Raw genomic sequence first — 25,669 nt, forward strand, 5'->3', positions numbered from 1 at the left:
CTTTCCTAAATATGTGCCTCCAGGTCTGGAGGTGTGACAGACTTGAAGGCAGGTGAATGAACTGGGTGACTTTTCAAGGCTCATTTCCACTGTTTCCAGGTTCATCAGGAGACCAGCTCTCTACAAGGCTACTAAGCAAGTAACTTCTCACAGTTCCCATGCCCATAAAGCCAAAGATTAAACAGTCTCATCCAAACAGACATAAAAATACAATGTAAGAGCTACAGAAAGTGTAATATCAAACGAAACTGTATAGGCAAGATCAACAAAAGAAATAAAGCACAAGGAAATCAAACACTTTAATAGGCCCATTTTGCAAAGCATAAAGCAAAACTAGTCGATGACGGAATTTTATTTTCATAAGCATTAAACTCACTTCCAAACAACTTAAGGTAAGGAATTACCCAGCACTGAGCATGACAAAAAGACATCATTTACCAGAGTTCACAATGTGTCAGAGGTTCACCTGTCTCTGGCCACTACAAGCCTATGAGCCTTGCTTTTTTGGATGATGTCACCAGAATAGTGAGCAAGTTCATGCAGGTGATCATTTCAGGGAAAAAGAAGGTTTAATCAGCAAGACTGTAAAAGTAGGAGATGAGGGCTCATTAAAGCTCTCACCCAACCAACCTTAAAGGCACTGCCGGCTCTCAGTAGGGGGACTCACTGGCTTCTCTGCCATGCTCCTCCTGTGTTCAGCAGTCTCTCTGCAACCCTACATACACCTCACCTCATTCCCAGCAAGTATGCCTGCCACCCAGCATCATCATTAGCTGTAGTGGGGATTAGAACTGAATCCTTTTCAGGAAGCACAGGAGACCTATAAATCAACAACTGGTTGGAAACAGATGGGGAGACCAGAAGGGGAAGGGAAGAACAGTGACAGTTTCCCCTGCACCACACCAGGCTCACCTTGCAGGAACAGACGGAACACCTGTCTTCTTTCAGAGTCCACACCTGCCCATTGCGCTTCAGCCCTCCTTCGTGGGGGCAGTCACCAGAGCAGGAGGGCCCAGAGGGACAGAGGCAGTCGAAGCCCCCTGCCAGGTTGATGCAGGCAGAATCATTCCAACAGGTATGGGTTCTTAAGGCACATTCATCAATGTCTGCAAGAGAGAAAGCAGGGAGCTTTAGACTCTAGCCAAGATGATTATTAGAAAGTCATAATCACTGACTGTAGCACTAGTTAACATCATTGAGTGTTTGCTTTGTGTCAAGTACTGTGCCAAGCTGTTCACATGCCTTATCTCCTTTACTCTGCAAAGGAGCTCTGTGTAGGACAATCTGTTCTTATCTCTAGTTGGGAAATGATGGAACTGAGGCTCCTGTAAGTTAAATAGCATGTCCACTGTCATATAGCTAATAAGTGGCCAGTCTGGGACTCAAACCCATAGCTGTCAGACTCTAATTACTGAATTATTCAGTAGCAACCCTGAACTGGTTTTAGGAGATCCTCAAGAACTATACCATTCAGAGGCAATAAATACTGCTAATTCATTAACAGTATGGAGACACCCCATTGAGATCTGGGTCGTTTAGAAAAGTTGTGAATAGATGAGCCACTGAGTAGGAACAAGTGAGCAACGAGGGCAATCCTGAGCCAATTAGACTGCCCCCAGATCCTGGGGCCAACGTTAAAAGAAAAGGAAATAATTCTTAGAGGATGCCTTGCCTAATCAAAAACTCACCTCCTTAATGACTAGCAGCAATTTTGCTCACACAAGAAAATATCTTGAGGCTACCGTTGAGGTATGGCATGAATTCTGATGAAAAACACAGTATATTTTGCTGTTTTTCATTGACAGTCAAGTATGGAAGAAAAACATAAATCCAGTAGCCCCCTTAACATTCAGAGCTCTGGTGACCTTAGCATCTTAAACAGACAGCTATACATCCCTGGTTGGAGTCCTTTTCCTGAACCTACTCCTTCACAAGCCAGCAAATTCCATCTTTGAATAACTCTTTCAGAAATGTCTTCATTATATTGAAATAAAATATATTATTTAGTAACTTCTACTTAGGTACCAGTTCTGAAATCACTCAAGGAAAGTCTACTTGATTTTTCTTATGACAGTCTTTAAAGTATTTGTATTTGAAAACATCAGCCATTTGTCTGTCAGGTCATTTGTCTTCTCCATTGATTAATCTACTGCCAAGCCCTTCAAATATCTTTCAGATGACAACATATTTTAACCAAAAGTCTGCTCTGCACCAGGGTTTTTTGCACACTGGTGCTATAAATGTTGACAGTGACTTAAAGACACTGTCCTCATGCAAGTGATGAGGAGGAACACAGCAGTATATATAAAACTGGTGGTAGGCTACTAATTGGTAGGCTTGACTCCTACTGTAGGTGAGAATAACAGTATAAATTAACTTACTCTTCACACAAAAATCCATCTTAATTGTAGGCATTTTTAAAAAAGAATTATGGAAGTAAGTTGCACACAAAAAAGTAATTATAAGTGGCATTTCCCATTTAGGTACTCAAAAATGTGCTCAGAGACATAAAATCAATTTTATTGCTATTATTTTATGTGTGAGTGTGTGTGTATGTAAATATATATATTATATATATATATAAATTATATATATATATATATATATATATATATCAAAGTTTTTCAGAGTTCTTTTTCCAAGTCATGTCATATAATTGCAGGATGGAAATAGTTATTTTCAGTCTACAAAAGAAGAACTAAGTTACAGAGATGGCTAAGTGGTCACACAGCTGGTATCTCTTAGAGCAAAGATTGTGTTGGGTCTTTCAAAAGGTATACTACAGCTCTTTCCACTAAACTGTGCCAACTCAAATCCTAAAGTCTTTAAGCATACTAGTCTGTGATTTTATCTACTTTCAACTAATTTGCCCTCTAGACATTGCAATTCTTCTTCAAGGATAAAATCTTGTATGGTCCCTTTTCAGCGTTTTTAGTTGAAATTCAGAGAATATGGTATAATTAGTTTGCTAGAATTTTAAAACTATAGTGACTTTAATAACAATGAGAAACAATGACCTATCTTCCCTTACTGACTATATGCACTATATTGGTATAAAACTTGGCTTTATAGCCACAGTACAAAGTGGAAGATGTTAAGGAATTCCAATAATATTTCTAGAAATTAGGCCATAATAAGATTTATTTTTTTATCTTTGTTCTACCAATTGTAGCCTCAGTCAAAACACTGACTTAATGAATAATTATTCCTCCTTTGACATTTGTGGAAATGATCCTAAATTATGCTATCTAGATTCCAAGTCAGCTACCGCAGACCTTAATTACTTCTTCATTATTCCTGGGTAACACGTATGACCCTATGATGCTCTTGCCTAGAAGCCTCTCTCATCTTCCTAGTCTTTTTCCTCTAATTCTTCCCAACAAAAAGTAGCAATGAATGCAGGAGTCAGGTCACACATTTGAAACCAACTCTTCCAATGAATTGGTGATTATGTACCAGTCATTTTGTACATTACACTGTGTATCCTTGGTCACATTATTTAGTCTTTCTGACCTTCAATTATCAACTGTAAAAAAACATACCCACCTCCTCTATAGTCTTTTGAAGGTAAAAACATAGATAACATAATAAGTACTCAAAAATATTTGTTTATTTAATGAATATAAATGATTTAAGACCAACTTCAAGCCCTACCTCCTCAGTTAAGTATCTTCCAATATGATTACAGTTTAGAGTGATTATTCACCCTCTCTGAACACTCATTGCAATGATAGTTAGCACCTGCCTCTTGAGAAACCTATATGCGGGTCAGGAAGCAACAGTTAGAACTGGACATGGAACAACAGACTGGTTCCAAATAGGAAAAGGAGTACTTCAAGGCTGTATATTGTCACCCTGCTTATTTAACTTATATGCAGAGTACATCATGAGAAATGCGGGGCTGGATGAAGCAAAAGCTGGAATCAAGATTGCCGGGAGAAACATCAATAACCTCAGATATGCAGATGGCATTACCCTTACGGCAGAAAGTGAAGAGGAACTAAAATGCCTCTTGATGAAAGTGAAAAGGAGAGTGAAAAAGTTGGCTTAAAGCTTAACATTCAGAAAATGAAGATCATGGAATCTGGTCCCATCACTTCATGGGAAATAGATGGGGAAACAGTGGAAACAGTGCCAGACTTTATTTTTGGGGGGCTCCAAAATCACTGCAGATGGTGACTGCAGCCATGAAATTAAAAGATGCTTACTCCTTGGAAGAAAAGTGATGACCAACCTAGATAGCATATTGAAAAGCAGAGACATTACTTTGCCAACAAAGGTCTATCTAGTGAAGACTATGGTTTTTCCAGTGGTCATGTATGGATGTGAGAGTTGGACTGTGAAGAAAGTTGAGCACCAAAAAATTGATGGTTTTGAACTGTGGTGTTGGAGAAGACTCTTGAGAGTCCCTTGGACTGCAAGGAGATCCAACCAGTCCATTCTGAAGGAGATCAGCCCTGGGATTTCTTTGGAGGGAATGATGCTAAAGCTGAAACTCCAGTACTCTGGCCACCTCATGCGAAGAGTTGACTCATTGAAAAAGACTCTGATGCTGGGAGGGACTGGGGGGAGGAGGAGAAGGGGACTACAGAGGATGAGATGGCTGGATGGCATCACTGACTTGATGGACATGAGTCTGAGTGAACTCCAGGAGTTGGTGATGGACAGGGAGGCCTGGTGTGCTGCGATACATGGGGTCACAAAGAGTCGGACACAACTGAGCGACTGAAGTGAACTGAGTACATGGTTTACTGTTTAGATATATGCTATCTTGGAACAATACTAAAGTGATATATTTTGCATTATTCTCACTCTTATATTTTTGCTGAAAGTAACAAAACAGTATCTTTTACTTCTCTCATCACATTTATAAACTGGTTTGTAAATCTGGGGATACAGATAGAGAGTATATTGATGATAGCTAGCTAGCTAGCTCATCACTTATATAATCATAAAAATAAAACTCAGGTTTCTTTGAACTCAATTCTGATTTTTATATTCCTCACCAGGACTACTGCATTAGCCTCCTAGCTGGTCCATACTGACTCCAGCTACTTTTTACTCTAATTCAGTGATTTTTTGATTGTGGACAAAATATAAATATTTGGAGAGCTTTTAAAAAGTACTGATGTTTTCTAGTGGTGGCTCACCACTAGAAATGGGCTTAATTGGTGTCATTTAGGGTCTAGACTTCTGGGCTCTGTTCAGCCAGAGGAGAATCGTTGCTGTAAATACCTCTACATGGCAGTGGTGTTGTATTAAAAAGCAAACCTGCTCATGTCATTCCTCTGCCACATCTCCGTGGATATCTGATGCTTCTAATAGAACATTCAATCTCCTAGCATACACAGAAGCCTTGATTTGGCACTTCAGTTGTTACCTTCTGTCTCTTCCCCTTTCTCTTCAAAAGTAATGGGTGACCCACAAACAGGCCATGATGTTTCCTCTGCCTGTGCCTTTCTAATTATGGGAGTCTGCCCCCTCCTTATCTCTTTTTCTTAGCGTACATGGAATGGGTGGTGTGTAAATTAATTGAAAAGGTAAACTTTTCCTTTTCCTGTGTGCTATCTTTACTCCCATGCATTCTTCAAAATCAAGACCAAGCATCACCATCCCTCATTCTGTAAGATGGTCACTACTGGTGTTTTAGTTTCTCTGTACCTTGCTCTGTATCCTTGCATTCATCTCTTGGTAGTTATATGTTTAATATCCATGGCTCCATGGGTAGATGGTGAGCTCATTGAGGGCAAGAACTAAATCATTTTCCTTTCTCTCATTAGGAGGTGCAAAAGAATATACTTTGGATGTGGAATGTATTTATTTAACTTCCAGGCAAGAATACTGGAGTGATTGCCATTTCCTCCTCCAGGGGATCTTTCCAACACAGGGATTGAATCTGCATCTCCTACACTGGCAGTTGAATTCTTTACCACTGCACCACCTGGGAAGCCCATTTAACTTACCTAAATCCAGGAATTTTACAGATCAATACAACTATAAAAGACTGCTTTGCCAAAAGTTAGTGTTTGGGGTGTTCAATAAGCATGAGGCATAACCACAACCCTTCTCTTCAGGGAACACATCTTATTTTTGACTTTTCATCTGGGAAAGGTCTTGGGTCTAGTTCAAAATACAATAATACAGAATGCAGTAACCACACTGAAATAGGAAAGCCACCTTTCCTCTTCCCTCCATATCCCAGTTTCCTGTCAAATGCTTAAGGGAACAATGGCAGAGAAAGACTCATCAACAAATCACCCCAGGAACTGTCTGAAAGATTAATTTTTATTCTACAATGGCAACAAAAGGATCTTTAACTTATGGTCTCCTCAAAAATACTCTCTAAATTGGCAATTAATGCCTGGCTCGAACATGCTTTTTTAACATTTGGTTATTTTGCATTTAAGAAAGTTACAAACATATGGCCAGTGTTTTCCTCTTATAAATTAAGAAACCTGAGCAAAAAGATGAACACACCTAGGGGTGCACAATAAAAGCAGAGTGCAAAACCTGGATTTGCTTTTGTTGCTCCAGAATGAAAGGATTTCACAGTTGAATACAGGACCATATTGCCTACAGAGTTCCATGTAATTGCTTTACTTATGACACAGAAATCTAATTCTGCTTCCATGCAATTTAACAGATTTATGGAAAGCCAGATGTTAGCAATTATAGAAACTGACATTATTCATATTCTTGGTAATACAGACCTGTTTGCTCTGCACAAAGCCAACTTAATCTATTATCCATATCCCAAGGCAGCCAAAGGAAAGAGGCACCCTATTTACATATTGCAACTGTTGTTCTCTGCTGAGCAAACACAAAGACAGTCACCCATGATACTTACCCAAATCATCAGACGGGCCTCCCATGACAAAGAGGCAATAAACCAAAAATCAGGCAAAACATTCCATACACAGATCTATAATCATTAAAATGTACTTGTTTTCTTTTTCTTATACTAAGTAATGTCTGCCTGTGATTTCCTTTTGTTTCTCCCTGTAAATTCATTATTTAAAATGCTCCATGATGAAACTCCAATACTTTGGCCACCTGATGCAAAGAGCAGACTCATTTGAAAAGACCCTGATGCTGGGAAAGATTGAAGGCAAAAGGAGAAGGGGAAAACAGAGATTGAAATGGTTGGGTGGCATCACTGACTCAATGAACATGGGTTTGGGTGGACTCTGGGAGTTGGTGATGGACAGGGAGGCCTGGCGTGCTGCAGTTCATGGGGTTGCAAAGAGTAGGACATGACTGAGCGACTGAACTGAACTGAACTGAATGCTAATATGAGAACATTTTTAATAAAATCCCATGGCTAAGCTTACATTAGAACTAATTTTCCTGCATTGACAGTTTCAAAATTTCTGAAAGTTGTTATTATTGTACTCAATTTTGCTGTAAAAAATCTAGTTGTGTACAGCCACTATGGAGAACAGTGTGGAGATTCCTTAAAAAAACTGGAAATAGAACTGCCTTATGACCCAGCAATCCCACTGCTGGGCATACACAATGAGGAAACCAGAACTGAAAGAGACACATGTACCCCAATGTTCATCACAGCACTGTTTATAATATCCAGGACATGGAAGCAACCTAGATGCCTATCAGCGATAAATGGATAAGAAAGCTGTGGTACATACACACAATGGAGTATTACTCAGCCATTAAAAAGAATACATTTGAACGAGTTCTAATGAGATGGATGAAACTGGAGCCTATTATGCAGAGTGAAGTAAGCCAGAAAGAAAAACACCAATACAGTATACTAACCCATATATATGGAATTTAGAAAGATGGAAACAATAACCCTGTATGCAAGACAGCAAAAGAGACACAGATGTATAGGACAGTCTTTTGGACTCTGTGGGAGAGGGAGGGATGATTTGGGAGAAAGGCATTGAAACATGTATAATATCATATATGGAACAAATCGCCAGTCCAGGTTTGATGCATGATACTGGATGCTTGGGGCTGGTGCACTGGGACGACCCAGAGGGGCGGTATGGGGAGGGAGGTGGGAGGGGGGTTCAAGATGGGGAACACATGTACACCTGTGGAGGATTCACGCTGATGTATGGCAAAACCAATACAATATTGTAAAGTAATTAGCCTCCAATTTAAATAAATAAATTTAAATTTTAAAAAATCTAGTTGTGCCTAGACAGTCTGCTTTTTTCTTTAATTTGAAGTTCTTATGTTACTTGCACTTGGAAAAAAAAAAAACCAAAACTATTCAGAGATGTTTATATCAGTAGCAATCAAACCAATCCTAACCTAGCCCCAAACGATTTTCCTAGCTTTCCAAAAAAAAAAAAAAAAGGCTCTTTGGAAGTTTTAATAGGATAAGAACCGTAGAACTGTAATGGTACCTGCCTCAGGAGCTGAAACTTCTACAAGTTGATTTCAGAGATTAAGGGAAATATTTTTTCCAATGGTTTGGTTGCATTAAGTCAGAGGAATGACCTTTGTCATTACCCCATCTTCTTCCTTGAATAACTTCTGCAACACGTTTTGACTTACTTTCAAACTCCAAACAGGTGATGTGTCAGAAAACAAAATTCAACCTGGGGTTTGAATATCCAGCTGTGTGTGTTCTGACTTGGAAATCATTACCAGACATTAGTAGTTTGGAAATGAGAACAGAGCTTGAGGGTTTATTAGTGATAGACAAAACAGAGAGCAGAAGCCTCTCCCATAGCTAGAGCAGCATTGCTTCTCTTGCAGTGGCAGAGAGAAAGCTACAGGGGAAAATGTCAACACTGTGCATCAGCAAAATAAGGAAAGAAAACTGAGGAAATCTGAGGCCTGAGATGGACTGCAAAATATAAGGCTAATGAGATTTAAGCATAGGAAGTTTCAGGCCCAGACAAGAGAAGCGACAGCCATGTTTGGTGTGTGCCAGTCACATCATACTCTGATAACATGTTCCCCAGAGAGCTCAGACTATTAAGAGTGGGGCTGACATACTCGGGACACATCAGAAGAGATACACCAGCATAGCAATGGGCTCAAACTCATCTCAATGGAACGAAACATGAGGTGTTCAGCCTGAAATGTAACGACAGAAAGAGGAAATCAGTGAGCTACAATTTTGCCTATTTGAGATGCTATCATGTGTCTCTTAAGAAGACGTTCCAATGTCCCTCCAGCGTTAACTCTTCAATCTTTTTAGTTCCAGCCTCTACCCTTTCTCGAGATAGGGAAAGAAAAAGCTGTCACTGTGGTATTTCTTATTGCTCACTGTGTAGCTGCTTTGTTCTCTAATGAGTCTCCCTCTTTTCCTTTAACTGAGCTGACTCTATGAGGAGAAGCAAAGAACACCTTGGAATGAATCACTCTTTTAAATCCAGGTCTTATTGCTGGTGTTTACAACCAGCAGCAAGCTTCCATGTGAACCTCTTCAAAGCCTAAACCTGAAGGTTCCCATGACCATTAGTTTGCAAAAGCATTGCTCTTTATTTAAATATTGTTATTGATTATTTTATTTTATTTTTAAAAGAAAGAGATTAGTGGGGATTTATTTATTTATTTATTTATTTAATTTGAGCTCTCTCCTGATCCTTGTGGGGTATGATGTTGCCTTATTCATCCTCTTACCTCTTCATTCATCCAATCACTAATAATCAGTCATTAATCATTCAGCTAATTCCACATACTCGTTGAGCATCTTCTCTGTCCTAGACATAGAATTAGAGACTGGGGATAAAATGGGCAAAGGATACAGACACAGGTCTGTAAGTATAAACCTTATAGTCTTTTCCCAGTTTTAAAGTTATTACCATTTTCCAAAGTTCCATCTCTGGTCATTGGTTCTCTTTCTCCTCAGTGGAAGCAGTATAAGATACCAATTGAAAGCTTAAGCTTTGAAATTCAGCATCAGTGGGTGCAAGTTAACATGATCTATAGTCCCCAGTTTGCCTGGGCCTGGGGGTGGATGGTGTCTCTGAGATAGGTGACTTTTGGTGATAAAACTGGGAAAGTTCTAGGCAAATGGGGACACATAAGCCAACTGCACCCCACTCCAATCCCTACAATTTATTTACCCAACACCTGGAAAATTTACCCACCATCTCTGAGCCTTGGTCTCATCATTTGAAAAATGTGGGTAGAAAAATACACCCTGGGATAACTGGTAATTTGAGTAAGAACGTAATACAATGCTTACCATTTAGTAATTGTTCAGAAATGACTAGCTGCTATTGTTGTTCTTGTTTGTGTTATTTTTTTTTTCTCTTCTGGAGTTTATCTCATGGATTCCACTAGCCTAATAAACCTGAGCTCTTACTATACAGCCAGCTCACAACTTCATCTGTTTACTGAGGGATTTCTACTTGAATTCTGAACTCTCACATAAATTCTCATGGATTTGATCAGTACTTTGGCCATCCAAACCCAGAAATGCTAACACTCCAAGTTCTTTCTGAGCCCTAATAAAAAATGTGTTGCATTATGTGACTAATATCAAAAGAATATAGTTTTCTGACACTCTCTAAACTTCCCATGGTCACTGACTACATTTTTTTTTTTTCACAGAGTGTACAAATTTGGGTGTTTTACTGCAGATGAAGAAAACAGTTCCTTCTAGGTAGGGAAACAAGAGTAGAATACAAGCAGAGTAACCTTCTAAATTAACCAAAGTAGCCTGCTTTCTGCCATGAACAAGTCATGCTTCTTTAACTAGTGATTACATCTGTTTAAAATCAATACAATTCTGACCAGAGGAGAGAATAAATAAAAAATCTATAAATATTGAAATACACTAACCAAAGAGAATTTTATGGCATAGAGAGGCTACAGTATTGATGCCGACAACCCTAGATTTATATGTTTTCACACATCTGCTACTAGGTGGGAGGGAGGGTTGCACTAGAGCTTCATTTGATGCCAGCAGTAGAACAGTGATGTTTTTACAGATTACTGAAATGCCTAACACTGGTCTGTATACATTCTATTGTTATATTCATTGTGCAGCTTAATCTCCTTAACAAAATTTCACTCTCCACTGAAAAGAATAAACTGCATGACCTTTACTTTTATGTTACCTGTGTGTCCTTGATGTTACCTTGTATGATTAGCTGGGAACATACTTTTCTATCTTCCTTATACATTCAGAAGTAATATTCTGGTCTTACTTATCTTTGTGTTTTCCATAGCACCTTTTAGACTGTCTTTCCTCTACTTAAATGTACATACATAGGTGTTACATTTGAATCTGATCAAACAACCCTTGTCCTTTGGGGGCCTCAGTTTTCTCTTTAAATAAAGTATAGGATTTGTGTAAAATACTTTCTATGTTCTTATCCATTTTCATCTTTATATGATTACTTTGCACCTTCATAGGACTGAGCTTGTAACTCCAGTGTTAGAATATGACTGGTGACGGAGAACAGGATGAAATGAATGGAAGAACCCAGTTTCAGGCTTTTAAAAAAGGGATTTCTTAGAATTAAATCATTTTCTTGGACATTTACTGTTTATTGAAATATCCCTTGCCTCTCTTAATGAACATTTGCAAGCAGGTGCTGAAGAGAAAAATAATGAAGGGAACAGCATGGTTTTCCTGTTTCATTGAAGCCTTGGCAATGTTACCCTTAGTGACAAATATGCATGGGGAATCCAGCCAGGGTGGAAAACAAAACTAACTCTCTACTTCAACAAATAATTCTCTCAAGAAAGCTGACAGATGAGAAATAATTTCTTATCTCTTCTATGCCAAGAAAAAGCTTTAGCCACCGAGAGGTTACAAAGTAATTTCATTTACCATCAGAAGCATCCTGCAACTTACAAAGAAATCAATGGCCAAAACCCATTGTCAATAGTACAGTTCTCACTAAATAAGGTCTCATCTAAATAAGAGACTCAGGCTATGGCCCCTAAGAATTCAAAGACCATCCATGTCTCTTCGCCTTTCACCTCTCTCATTATTATAGACACTGCCTTCTAGGAAGTCTTCCCTGGTGGCTCAGCGGTAGCAGGAGATGTAAGAGACATGGCTTCAATCCCTGGGTCAGGAAGATCCCCTGGAGAGGGAAATAGCAACCCACGCCAGTATTCTTGCCTGGAAAATCCCATGGACACAGGAGCCTGGCAGGCTACAGTCCATGGTGTCACAAAAAGTGGGACACAACTGAGTATGCATGCATGACTTCCAGGGCAGGGTCACAGCTTTTCTAAAAGCTTTGTTCCAGTGAAGGCAGAGTTACAACATTGACCTAGGACAACAACCTGGGCCACCATGCCAAGAAGCGCAATATCCACGGAGAAGACTAACACACTATAAATAAATCTTAATGTGATGTCACGGTGTCTTTTCTTGGATGAGTCCTTCTCTTGCATCTTCTTTCTCTCTTCATATTTCTTATTGGTAAAAATAGATTGGGCTTCCTGTTTTGAAGGGATATTCTCTGGAAAGACCTAGAGGGCTTTTGGGAGAGTCAAAGGAAAAATAAAGCAAAGAGTAGGCAGCTTGAACCCACCCTGCCCTAGACTTGTGAGAGGCAAGTTCTGTTTATTTTGAATTTGTTGTTCTGTGTTTTTCTTTCTTTTTTTTTTTTTTAACCTTACAGGAGGCAAAACCATAAAAGCCAAAACTAAGTTGGTTTCTGTGGAGCCTTATAACAAGGTCACTGGATAAAAATATCTGGAGCTAACTGACCAAGCCCCATGGCAACTTTTGCCACAAACCTCTGGATCTAAACCAGCCCGTTCCTTGACCCCGCATTAGGTAAAATACCCACCTAACCAGTTACCTAATGGTACACTTCCAGGAGGAATTTTCTGTCTTGAGGCTATAAAAATTGGCTACTAGCCTGCAAAAGGGGTCACCTCTCCCTTGAGCCAGCCCACTGTTTTCACAATGTCTCCCACTCTAATAAACTTTATTCTCCTCTCTATCTGCCTGGTATCTGAAAATTCTTTTCCAACCTGCACAAAGACCACAATAGTTTCCAGAGAAAAAGCAAAGGAAGCCACACAGAATCTCTCCTTGAGCGAACTTTAGTCAGGCTCCTCTGACTAGATCCCTTTTCTTGACTAGGCCTCAACCTGGGCCTATAAACTGCAGACTCTTAGCACACATAATTTTGTCCTGCCATGTTAAAAAAAAAATTAATAAACTCTAGCATAGATTCTAACAGCTCGAGGTAGCATCCCTAAAGTAAGGACTCTAGCCCCTTTAAGTTCCCTCATGGGGAAGCACAAGACTGCCAAAAGAATTTTCCATTTGTCCCAGCCAACATCTGCATGAAGATAGGCCCCATCTCCCCTCCTAGTCTCTGTAGGTGAATAGAGACCTAACTGCAGTAAGAGCTGGCGAACAGACCCAGATGGGATTCGCATGGACCAACACCCCCTTTCTGCTTTTTATAAACTTCTACTTTCCTGATTCTCCTCAAGCCCCTACTTTTCTTCTTCAGACTTGCTCATTTTCCTTTTAGAATGCTCAGTCCCCTCTGCACAAATCAAAGTTGAGTTCAATTCATGGTGGACCCTCTTCTCTACTGCTGTAGTTTATTACTGATTAAAATCTGTCCTTGCTGCTTTAACTCGAGTCTGATTTTATTTATCTTTGACATGACTCAGGCTGCTCGAGTATAAACAAAAGGAATTCTTCCAGTTCATTTGTGGTCCAGCTCAGCTCCTCAGAGTAAGCAGCAGTTAGGTAGGGGTCAATGTCCTCATTAATAATAGACATGGTTTCCCGGAGAGTCCTTTTATTAATTCACTTATTCAACAAATATTTATTGAGTACCTATGATATGCTGTACACTATTCTAGGTATTGGGAATACTACTGCAAACAAAACAGGCAAAATTCCTGCTTGTGGGAAGGTTATATTTTAATGGAGCAGTCAAACAGTGAATAATTCTTTACAAGTATCTTTTTTAGGAACCTGCAGATGCTTTGGTATTTCAACCATGACTCATTTTATTGTCATGATTAACATGTCTTGTGAAACAGATTTCTATCTTTTTATTATGTATAATGACAATACTTTATTATATGTCATTGTTGAGTCGCTAAGTCATATCCAACTCTTTTATGCCCCCATGGACTGTACCCTAACTGGCCCCTCTGTTCATGGAATTTCCTAGGCAAGACTACCGGAGTGGGTTGCCATCTCCTCCAGGGGATCTTTTCAACCCAAGGATTGAACCTACATCTCCTGCATTGGCAGGTAGATTCTTTACCATTGGGCCACCAGGGAAGCCCTTTATTATGTACAATAACAATAATTTATCATATTCTTACACCTTTACTCCTTAGATTTTTCAGAATCCTTTCAAATCAGGATCTATTTTGTCCTTTCAAAAAATTTAGCACTACCATCACTTTGCATCAAAAGAACCAAAGTGAAGTCGCTCAGTCGTGTCTGACTCTTTACGACCCCATGGACTGTAGCCCACCAGGCTCCTCCGTCCATGGGATTTTCCAGGCAAGAATACTGGAGTGGGTTGCCATTTCCTTTCCCAGGGGATCTTCCCCACCCAGGGATTGGAACCGGGTCTCCTGCATTGTAGGCAGCCGCTTTACTGTCTGAGCCATCAGGGAAGTCCATAGCAGAGGGTCAAATGACTATTGCTTCCTAAATGTTTCTACCAAGTTTATATCCATGATAGGAAAGAATGAACATTCACTTCTCTAAATCTTGGCCATACATAAAGGGGAAAATATGGGTCTGAAATGTATTTGAGGCTTCATGTTTTGTTTTAAAAACTTTTTTTTTTTTTCCTATTTTTTCAACCCAGCCATTTAGTCAGGACTGTTATGTCAGGAGGAGAAGGGGATGACAGAGGATGAGATGGCTGGATGGCACCACCGACTCTATGGACATGAGTGAGTGAACTCCAGGAGTTGGTGATGGACAAGGAGGCCTGGAGTGCTGTGATTCATGGGGTCACAAAGAGTTGGACACGACTGAGCGACTGAACTGAACTGTTATGACAGAAAAAATCATTTTGCCTTCAAACCATGGGTGAAGTAAGATTCTTCTTCTAGCTTTGTGTACTCTTTCAGCAATATCTGTATCTCACTATAAGAAATATAGGAACATGGCTAGAGCTTAGAGCTAGTGAATTTCTGAGTTTGGACACACATAGAGGCATCTTGACTTCAAGTCAGGTTTATCCCTCATTCTCACACAAGGGCTCCCAAGTCCACAGAGAAAGAGCTTTCGGCAAAGACCTAATGGTAAATCTCCAGCATAGCAGCCAAAACATAAACCCTCCAAATATCAACTGGTGCTCATTATATGTAAAGGCTTCCCAGGTAGCTTAGTGCTAAAGAATCCGCCTGCCAATGCAGGAGACATGGGTATGATCCATGGGTAGGGAGAAGGAAATGGCAACCCACTCCAGTATTCTTAGCTGGAAAATCTCATGGACAGAGGAGCCTGGGGAGCTATCATCCAAAGGGTTGTAAGAGTTGTACATGACTTAGTGACTGAGCATGCGCACACTACATGTAAAAGGTAATACTAAAATAACAAAGGCAAGATCCATCTTTAAAAAACATTGGAACTAACTGGAGTAGATTGAATGCTCACTGCCCACCCTTAATGTAACTGATTCACTCATTTCCACTGCTACTGCTTGGACTATTACACTAGCAAGTTTCTGTTTTCCCCGCCTAGGTCTTTTCAAAGACAAATTAGATTACTAGATCATACCACTCTCTCATTATCTCAAGGGCGCTTTAGTAGGAAAATGCCCCAGTTTGAGTTGCTTTAAGGTAATATATCTAGGAATTGGCAGAAAACTGAATTTGAATCTATATTTATATGAATCCCCACACTAACTGCTTTAATAAGTCATATCAATTTCTCAGCTGAGAAATTATTGCTCATTGTGTGGCAAAGAACAGACCTCTGTTCTTCACGTTCTCCTTCTATAAAATGAGACATCATACCAAACCTGGAGAGTTGTTGTGAAAACTACAGGACAAATGTTAGCACACAGGAGCTGCTTGGTAATGATCATGATCAAAAAATCAGCTGATTTTGATGGCCTCACTTTTTCAGAAAACATTCCGAGCAAAAGGAACAGGAGGAGCAAAATTGCACAGGCGCAGATGATCACAATGATACATGTATGACAGAGAGTTTGAAACTGTGGGATTTGCTATTTACATAGCTACATTTTATATTAAGAAGAGCTACTTAAAAAGTATCAGAGTTTTCACCACAAAGTAAGTGTTTTAGAGACAACTCTTAGAGACACTAATATTTATGAAATAGAATTCAAAACTTCCAACTTCTTAGCTTACAATACAATCCCCTTCATACTCTGGTCTCCACCTGTTTCCAGGGCTCCTTTCTTGCCTTTCCTCACCTGTAATATGCCCATATATGTATATCACAGACTTCACCCATATTGAAAATCTCACCATCCTTTTGAACAGAATTAGATCTCTTCCATGATCCTGTTCCCCATCTGACTAGTATCCCTGCCTGGAGTACTTACCTTAATATTTACTTTTCCTGGAAAACTTCCTTCTCATCCTATAGATCCAGTGAAAAAGATCACATTTTCTGTGAAAATTCCCACGTACACTGCTATCTCTACATGCTGCAACCCTAACAGGAGTTGGCCATTTTTCCTTCAGTCACTCTATCTTTCTGTCTATGATAAACATCTTTTTATTGAATGGAAATGTGATAGAGATCTAGGGTTTACTACTACTTCTGAACACACAGAAGATTATACTTCCCCAAACTCATGAATTCAGACTGGGTTGTATATCTATTTCCAGCCAACAGCTTGTAAGGAAACATGATGTGTGTCACTTTCAGGTCAAATAATTTTAGCAAGACTCCCTCCAGTGCTTTTCCCTGCTGTGTCAATGAATTCCCACGATCTAGATGGCGCCCCTTCATCGTGTGTAGACAGTCTGTTAGTCTGTATTGCTGAGTGATGTCACAGAAGATATGTGTCCATACCTACAGAGGACTTTTAAAAGAAATAAAGCATTTGTTGTTTTCTTAATTTTGTTAAATTTATGTATTTAATTGCCCTGCCCATCTCCTCTCTCCTCATTCCTGACACTGTGCCTAAGACTTAACATGAGGACTGGCATAGAGCAGACCCTCTCAATACATGCTCTTTGAAAAAGCATATGCTGACAGTGCTTTAGTGGGTTTGGGTACAATAGTTAAAATTCTCTGCTCGTAAACCCACAGGTAGATATTTCACAGTAGCATGAATAACCTCAGACTAAAACAATTCAATATTCATTTTAAAGAAGTGGTAGATGCTGATGTCTACATTGCAGCATAGATAAGGTCTTTGGCTCTAAGACATTCAAACCACACATTTCTGTAATGAAACAATTGCTCACACTGCACTTCAAGAAGAAAGAAGCTGACAACTACATGGAATTCAATTCCACGCAGTGCTCAGAAACTGAGAAAGGAAGGCAGGTGACCCCCGCCCCCCCAGCCCTGGAGACTGAATTATAGATCTTCAGGTGGAAAGTCAGACTGGGAACACTGAGGCTGGATCCTGATGTTTCAAGTGTGGTTTTTACATTGTTGGAGTCAGTGTTATTCTGAGACCCCCAGTGAAAAGTACGGTTCTGCTTTCTCCAAAAGAGGCATGAACACACATATACACAAAATTGCACGCAGGTTCAGGGCATTCATGGACACCCTCTGAAGCCTTTCAGTGAAATAAAAGACAAACTGGGTTTCAAACTTGAGTGAATGTCAGAATCCACTAAAGAAGGAGCATTAAAAAATAGATGACCATGCCCACTCCCAGGTTTGCTTATTCAGTAGGTCTGGGGTCGGGTAGAGAAGTTTCATTTCCCAGGTGATGCTGATGAAACTGCTGGTCTAAGTGTCACACTTCTAGAACCTCTGCCCTAAGCGCTATGAAACTCAGCTTCCTGAGTTCACAGGAAGTAATGTTCGGAACAATTTTTAGAAATACTTGCCCCCTTAGTCATTCTATTGTCACTCATTTGGTACTAACTCTTCAGGAGGACCAAAAAAAGTCATTTAAAACTCATCAAGAGGATTTTGCATGGTGTTAGCTTCAAGAACCTGTGCCAGAAAAATCAAAATGCTTCTATTGTTGCTTGATCTTTCTAAATATGCCAAGTTCACATTGAAGGAGAAGATCTTATAGAAAACCCACAATTGCACTTTTTTAGGGGGAAAATCAGTCATTTTCTTTGTGTATCACACAACTGTTACTCTCTTGTACAGTCACTGCATGACCCCATCTCTGCCTCCAAGAAAGCCCTCCTCACAGCTCCCATCCGACTTGCTTCATTTTCTCAGACTGCCATTGGGTTGACTCACACAACACAGAATCGTCATGGAGTGCCCCTGGAGACCTGTATCATCCTTCTTTATATCTCCAGAGCCTAAAGAGGCAGCTGGCTTCTAATTATTGCTTCTGAGTCGCTGTAGCCAGAGACGTTGAACTACCAAGTCTTCATTTAACACAGTAGAAAAGAAAGCAATCTTCTAAATATCGTTAAAAAAAAGTACCAGTTAGGTTACAATACATGGAAGACATAAAATATACTTATTCAAAGGAGAAAAAAGGTGTCAAAAACATAAGGACTGGGATAAGTTAGCTTTGGGACAAAACAGCTATGTCCCAATAAGCCTTTAGAAGATTACTCAATACACAATAGTAAACGTAAGATTACTCAATACATTGTTAATAATCACAGGGAAAGAATGCAAGAGACAAAAACTCAAATGATTGTCTTATAGAAAAATTAATTAATAATAGAAATGAATAATAATATAAAAATTGCTGGTACTTAAGGAACAATTATGTCCAAAAATATTTCATTGCAGAACTGAGAAAAAAAACAAAAACAAAAACCCTCCCTATTTTGAACAGCACATTATTCAATGATACTGAACAAATAGGTTTTCTAGAAACATTAGACAGGGCTACGTTTATTCTTGAGTTTTCAGTTAGCATATTCTGCAAAGTGCCAAATTCCACAGGATGCTTAAGAGGGGAAAGGGTTTAAAGCCAAATAAATTCTGGACACTCTCAACATAAAGGCTCTGAAAAGTCCTGCAGCTCATAAGCCACCTTGACTCTATATAGTGTAGAATTTCCCAAACATATTTATGAGTAAAGCCTCTGCTGAAAAATATCCCAGCATTAGTGTCCTAAGATCCAGACTCTGATAAATGCTCTGTTGAAAGCATCACCCCAGTCTGGTTTGAACAATTCATGTTAACTGCAGGGAAAAGGAAAAGCTTCAATCAGTGACAATTACTTTGTTCTTGTTCTGTTTTGCCAGGCAGAAACCAGGCTCTAGTCAAAAATACAGGCCTGCAAAGCAGGGTTGTGCTTTTAGTACAACTGGGAAGAGGAAACTGTGAACACCCAGACCCCCGCAGCTGAGCAGAGTGCAAGCCAGCTCCAGCTCTTCCAATATCCCCGCCTTTCTGACTCTCAAGCTTTGGCTCTGCCTGTCTGTGACCTGACTGATACCTTGCAGCAATATTGGAAGTTTCCACAGCCTCCACCTCGCAGCATGGAAATGCACTGATGACTGATACACTCAGGTGACCTGTTTGATGACCATCACCCTAGATCTCGCTCTTTTGTACAGATATGTGATGAACCTTAAAATACAACGGTGTGGAGTAATCTTATTTTCTCTGTACACACACATAAACTAAATTTAAAAATTACACTCACCTGTACCATTTCTCTAGATTCCACATGTATACATTAACGTACAATACTTGTTTTTCTCTTTCTGATTTGCTTCAATCTCTATGCCAGATTCTATGCACATCCATATCTCTACAAATGACCCAGTTTCATTCCTTTTTATGGCTAAGTAACTTTGGCCACCTGATGCGAAGAGCTGACTCATTTGAAAAAACCCTGATGCTGGGAAAGATTGGGGGCAGGAGGAGAAGGGGACAACAGAGGATAAGATGGTTGGATGGCATCACTGACTTGATGGACATGGGTTTGGGTGAACTCCGGGAGCTGGTGATGGACAGCGAGGCCTGGTGTGCTGCGGCTCATGGGGTCACAAAGAGTCGGACATGACTGAGTGACTGAACTGAACTGAATAGTCCATAGTATATATACATTCCACACTTCTTTATCCATGGCGGGGAGACCCAAGAGGAAGGGGACATGTGTTTACATACAGCCAATTCACTTCATTGTTCAGTAGAAACTAATACAACATTGTAAAGCAATTATACTCCAACAAAAAAAAGAAAAATTATGGGCTTTATACCAGGTGTGTATCTATTAGCACACAGTCAAGTAGAAAATGAGGCAATTATCTGAATAATGATCACCACTGACACCTTAATTTAAGCCTTTCACAAATTACCTACAATTAATATACAACTGACAGAGGCCTTTGAGGGAATAAAAAGAACGTGGGCTCTTTCACACATGGCTGTGCCACTTGATCTATTTCCCCTCATTTGCTACCTATAAAGGATTCCTGAAAGTGAAATGATACACGGTTGGCATTCAATACATAAAAATATGGCTTTTATAGTACCATTTTTGCAGCAAGACTTTATTGGGCAATAAAGCAAGCAATATTCCTGTTGTTTAATATTTCAAAAATATTAAACATGTACACAGTTCTTAGTAAGGATATTGAGGAACACTTTCTGGAAGAAGAAATCTGCCAGTTAATAGCTGGATGACCAGAGGCAATTTATCAAACATCTATGTACCTCAGTTTTTGTCCATCAAGCAGAGATTATCAAAATTCCACCTGATGGGTTGTTTTGAGGATAAAATCAGTTATGAATATGAAGTAATCATATAATCTTCCCTATTACAAATATTCATTTTTGTATCTATAAACTCCATAACTTTCCATCCTTCAAGTCTAATCACCCCCATGCAATATGGTCTGACTGTTCTCCATTTCTCTCTGATTACTCTCCTCCCTAATTACCTACAAACTTATAGTTTTGACCATATAATTTCACAGTTACTTATAAGGGCTTCTCTGGTGGCTCAGATGGTAAAGAATCTGCCTACAATGCCAGAGACCCAGGTTTGATCCCTGGGTCAGGAAGATCCCATGGAGAGGGGCACCGTGACCCACTCCAGGATTCCTGCCTGGAGAATCCCGTGGACAGAGAAGCCTGGAGGTTACAGTTCATGGGTTGCAAAGATTTGAACATGACTGAGTTACTAACACACACCTAAGATGATAACCTGTATTAGATGCTATTAGTTGTTTTATGTCTGTTGATTTTGGTCTCCAACTTGGTGTTTTAAAGTCCCTAAGGGGTGAATTCTCTGCACCCTTCCTAGCACCTAACTTAATAAGACCACAGCAGGCTTATTTTTGTGGATATAATAAGTATAACAGCATCACAATCCTTGTGAAGAGTTGTTTTTTAATAATTGTCTAGTTTCTTCCTCTTCATCATTGCCCAGGTGATCTCCATTTAGATCAGAATTGAGATTCCTGGCTCTCCATACACTCTGCACAGCTTCAGGGCATGGCTCCAAGTTACTTAATCTGCTCCATGGCTGGTCACACTTCCATTAGGAAAGTGTTTGTCATTGAAAAGATACTAATCCGGGCCAGGGGTGGCTGAAAGGATACTCTCTATAGTTAGTTTGAGGTCTGATAGAATAATTCCCTGAAATGTCTTTCATTTTAGAACTGAAGTGGATAACGTTGCATAGTCCTGGTATGTCAGCCCAGATAGGCTGAGGGTGACCAATGAACCTTAGGTTCACACCTGAGTTTAGTGAGATGAATATTATTCTGACATCATTTCATGAAATTTTATTTTTGAAATGTTTATCATCAAAACTGAGGAAGGCCATTTGCCTTCCCTGAGAAGCCCCCCAAATATACCCAATTTAACTTGCAGTTAAGCAGCTCCAGGCTTATATGTGCACGGCTGAATGTGCAGGGAAGCAGAAAACTTGCAGAGGTCTGAGAGGACATGTTTCTCATGATTTAACATTTGCAGCTCTGTGCTAATACCCACTCTAAGGCCTTTGCTGGGGACCCAGAATATCTCCTCCACTGAAGTTGGGAAGCGTTCTTTCTCTATTCTGTGTCCAGACTATACCAGTCCTTTTCCATATTTCCAGACCCAGGTGGTATCTGTCCCTGTTTCTCTGTTCATTCAAAGGTGGCAATTTTATGCCATGCAACTGAGGTCCTCTGAGTCCTCAAACAATAGCCCCACATACTTCACACTACTGCTAGTTAAATGCATAAAGCTATTTAAAACAGCAACAGGGCCAGGTGGTATCTGCCTTTGGGAAGTCCCTTAAATAATAATTCATTTATTACTTGCATGAAAACCAAATCCTAAGTTCTTTGGCTACAAATGTCAATTTTGAAGTTAATGAGGTATCTATCATTAAATATTATCAAGGATGGTTGAGGGACAGGGCCTATTTCAAGAAAATACTTTGGCATGGAATGAAACAGTGAACAATGAAAATACTATTGTTTGCAAAGAGAGAATATCCAAGGAATATTATGAGATGGATATGTATGCCTCTGACTCTTAAATTTTCTTAGCTTGAAATACTGTGGTCCACAGAGATATTTTCACCACCTGGCGCTGGAACAGAGGGAAAGCACATTTGAGCCATTTTTGCCTAAAAGACTTTTTATGCCAACTCCTTTCAGATCAGAACAACTCATAAAACTCATGTTTCTTCCCTTTTTGCTCTGCCTGTTAGGATATTCATAAATGTCTTGTTAACTCTCATGGCTAGTATGTTTCCTTTATTTTTCAAATATTTCTTTGTTAATAAGTCTATTGAATGTGCATTCTTTGTATATAGTAACTACTTTTAAGAGGCAGGGGATAAATGAATGAGTGAAAGATCAAACATAATTAGTTAAAAATCTACTTGGCACCATTTCTCATGCTCTTGATTCCCCGTCCCTTGCTTTCCTTTCTCACTCAGATTCATATCATCAGAAATGCAGGGAAGGTAATGGTCTCAGTGGATAGCCAGGTGATACTACTGTCAAGGCTTAGATGCTATCAGATTAATTGTCAAGAACCTGCCACCTTGACATCCTGCCCCTGGTCTAGCTGGAGGGACTAACTACACAGTCCTGGAGTCCTTAGATAAAGCAATCCCCCAATCTCTTGATTCAGACAGAACATAGCAACTCTTTGTCCGGGTCTCACTCATATTCTCCTTCTCTCTTTGTCTCATTGGCCCCCAACCGCTCTGCTTAGCATCTCCCCTGTCTGTGGACTCATCACAGGTCCCCCCACTTCCAGACAGCTTTACAATTTTAATATATTAAAAGCGGAAGGTTGGGATCAAAGGCACTGGGATTATGGCCTCTGTGTGCTGCTTACTGACTGGAATTTGGGATGTTACCTTAATCCTTGGGATTTTATGTTCCTCTCCTTTAAAATGACAATAGTAAAAGGGCTTCCCTCCTAAGGTAGTTATGAGAACTAAATTAGATAATGCATGAGGTTCCCTGACACATAGCATAGGGGTTTGGTTCAAGATAATGGCTCACATTTACTAAGCACTTAAACCACAACTGCTGAATGGTTTTTTCCCTTATGTTAACTTATTTAATCCTCAAATCAATTTATGAAGTTGGCACTTCTGTAAATTGCTCGGTGCCTGGCAGAAAGTAAGCTCTCCATAAATGTTAGCTCTTGTTAGAATCACTGTTGCTGTCTTCATCCGACAGACAAGAAGGACAGTTAAATGTTGACTCATACTATCTGCTACTTGCTAAGATTTTTTGCATATAGAAGCACTTGTATTACCAAAAACAAATCCATGAGGAAATATTATTTAATCATCGTATATGGAGGAAACTAAGGTTTAGAGAGGTTAAATAGTTTGCCGAATGCAACTCAGCTAGAAAGTGGCCTAGTTGGAATCTGAATCCAAGCAAACCCATATGTACTTGAAACCTGCCTCGCCTGTATGTATCACACCGTTACTCGCTAAGGCTTCATATTCCTCCACCTGCCTCAGTAAGGTTCATCATAGGGGGGCATCTCCAGCCTCTGCCTCTTTTTATGTCCACTCCTATGAGAACTAGGCACTGGGCAATGACAGCAGAGCCCAAATCATTTGTAGACCACTTCAATCACCTCTGACACATCAATCAATAAAAAGTGAAACCCCCTTCTCAAGAGATTCCAGTGGAACATTTTCTGGTTGTTTATCTTGCTTTGCATGTTCACACCGATTGCAGCAGCTGTTCTGACAAGTAAGTCCTCACCAAGCTGTTTACAGTGACCAGAGAGCAGACTCCAGAGTCTGGGAACTTACTTCATGCAACCAAGTCCCGTAGAGGAGACCATAATGGGGGCCAAGAGGTACCACATCCTAAAGAATAGCTGCATGTCTATAGGTTATAAAGAATCGATGAAGACAACAAAATCTGATAAGTTCCATAAAACAGGTGCAAACACATGGCTGTGACAACATATAAGAGGCAGGCAATTTTATTATTATTAGAGAGCTATGAGAGTGTCTGTTAATTTAAAATTCTTTCTAATCACTTGTTCAGTTCATTTCAGTCACTCAGTCACGTCCGACTCTGTAACCTCATGGACTGCAGCACACCAGGCCTCCCTGTCCATCACCAACTCCCAGAGCTTCCTCAAACTCATGTCCATTGTGTCGGTGATGCCATCCAATCATCTCAACCTCTGTCATCCCCTTCTCCTCCCACCTTCAATCCTTCCCAGCATCAGGGTCTTTTCCAATGAGTCGGTTCTTCGCATCAAGTGGCCAAAGTATTGGTGTTTCAACTTCAGCATCAGTCCTTCCAGTGAATATTCAGGACTGATTTCCTTTAGGACTGACTGGTTTGACCTCCTTGCAGTCTTCTCTCTCCTCTCAAGAGTCTTCTTCAACACCACAGTTCAAAAGCATCAATTCTTCAGTGCTCAACTTTCTTTGTGGTCCAACTCTCATATCCATACATGACTACTGGGAAAACCATAGCTTTGACTAGATGGACCTTTGTTGGCAAAGTAACTTCTCTGCTTTTTAGCATGCTGTCTAGGTGGGTCATAGCTTTTCTTCCAAGGAGCAAGCATTTTTAAATCTCATGTCTGCAGTCACCATCTGCAGTGATTTTGGAGACCAAAAGAATAAAGTTTGTTACTGTCTCCATTGCTTCCCCATGAAGTGATGGGACCGGATGCCATGATCTTCGTTTTCTGAATGTTGAGTTTTAAGGTAACTTTTTCACTCACTTGTAGACATTAAAAAAATGACTTCCATCTGTCCAGTAACAGACCAACTGAATTAGAATCTCTAGTTGTGTGATGTCCCATTGTAAGTATATTTAAAAAGCTATGCAGGTGAATCTACTGTGAAGCAAATTTAAGAATCCCTGGTTCAGGGGGTAAAACGTCATCAGGATTTTGACAAGCAGAAAGTGGGATAGAGAGACAGTCAGGGAAAAGCATATAAGCAAAGGAGCAAAGATTTCAGAGTTTGAAAAGACTGGAAGAAATATTTGAGGAGGCTTGAGAATCCATGTTAAGCGTGAGAGGGAGCAGAGGAAAGTAAAGATTCAAAGGCAGAAGCAAATCATAGAGACTGACTAATATCCAAGGGAGTTAGACTCTCATTTTAAAAAATCCCTCTTCATACATGGCATTATTTATATATATTTTCATTTCCAAATGACCAAGATAGCTACGCCTGGATAA

General features: G+C 39.8%; 1 protein-coding gene across 7 annotated transcripts in view; it reads right to left on the minus strand.

The window, feature by feature from the left end:
- NELL1 (neural EGFL like 1) overlaps positions 1–25,669 on the minus strand; it is a 1,034,396-nt gene that overhangs the window by 39,940 nt on the left and 968,787 nt on the right. For all 7 annotated transcript variants that reach the window (XM_060403970.1, XM_060403968.1, XM_042238438.2 and 4 more), the window contains one exon: positions 913–1,106. In XM_060403970.1, coding sequence (XP_060259953.1) covers positions 913–1,106 — 194 coding nt within the window. The remainder of the gene's footprint in view (positions 1–912; positions 1,107–25,669) is intronic.

Source organism: Ovis aries, chromosome 21, assembly GCF_016772045.2.
Source record: "Ovis aries strain OAR_USU_Benz2616 breed Rambouillet chromosome 21, ARS-UI_Ramb_v3.0, whole genome shotgun sequence".
NCBI classification, from domain to species: Eukaryota; Metazoa; Chordata; class Mammalia; order Artiodactyla; family Bovidae; genus Ovis; species Ovis aries.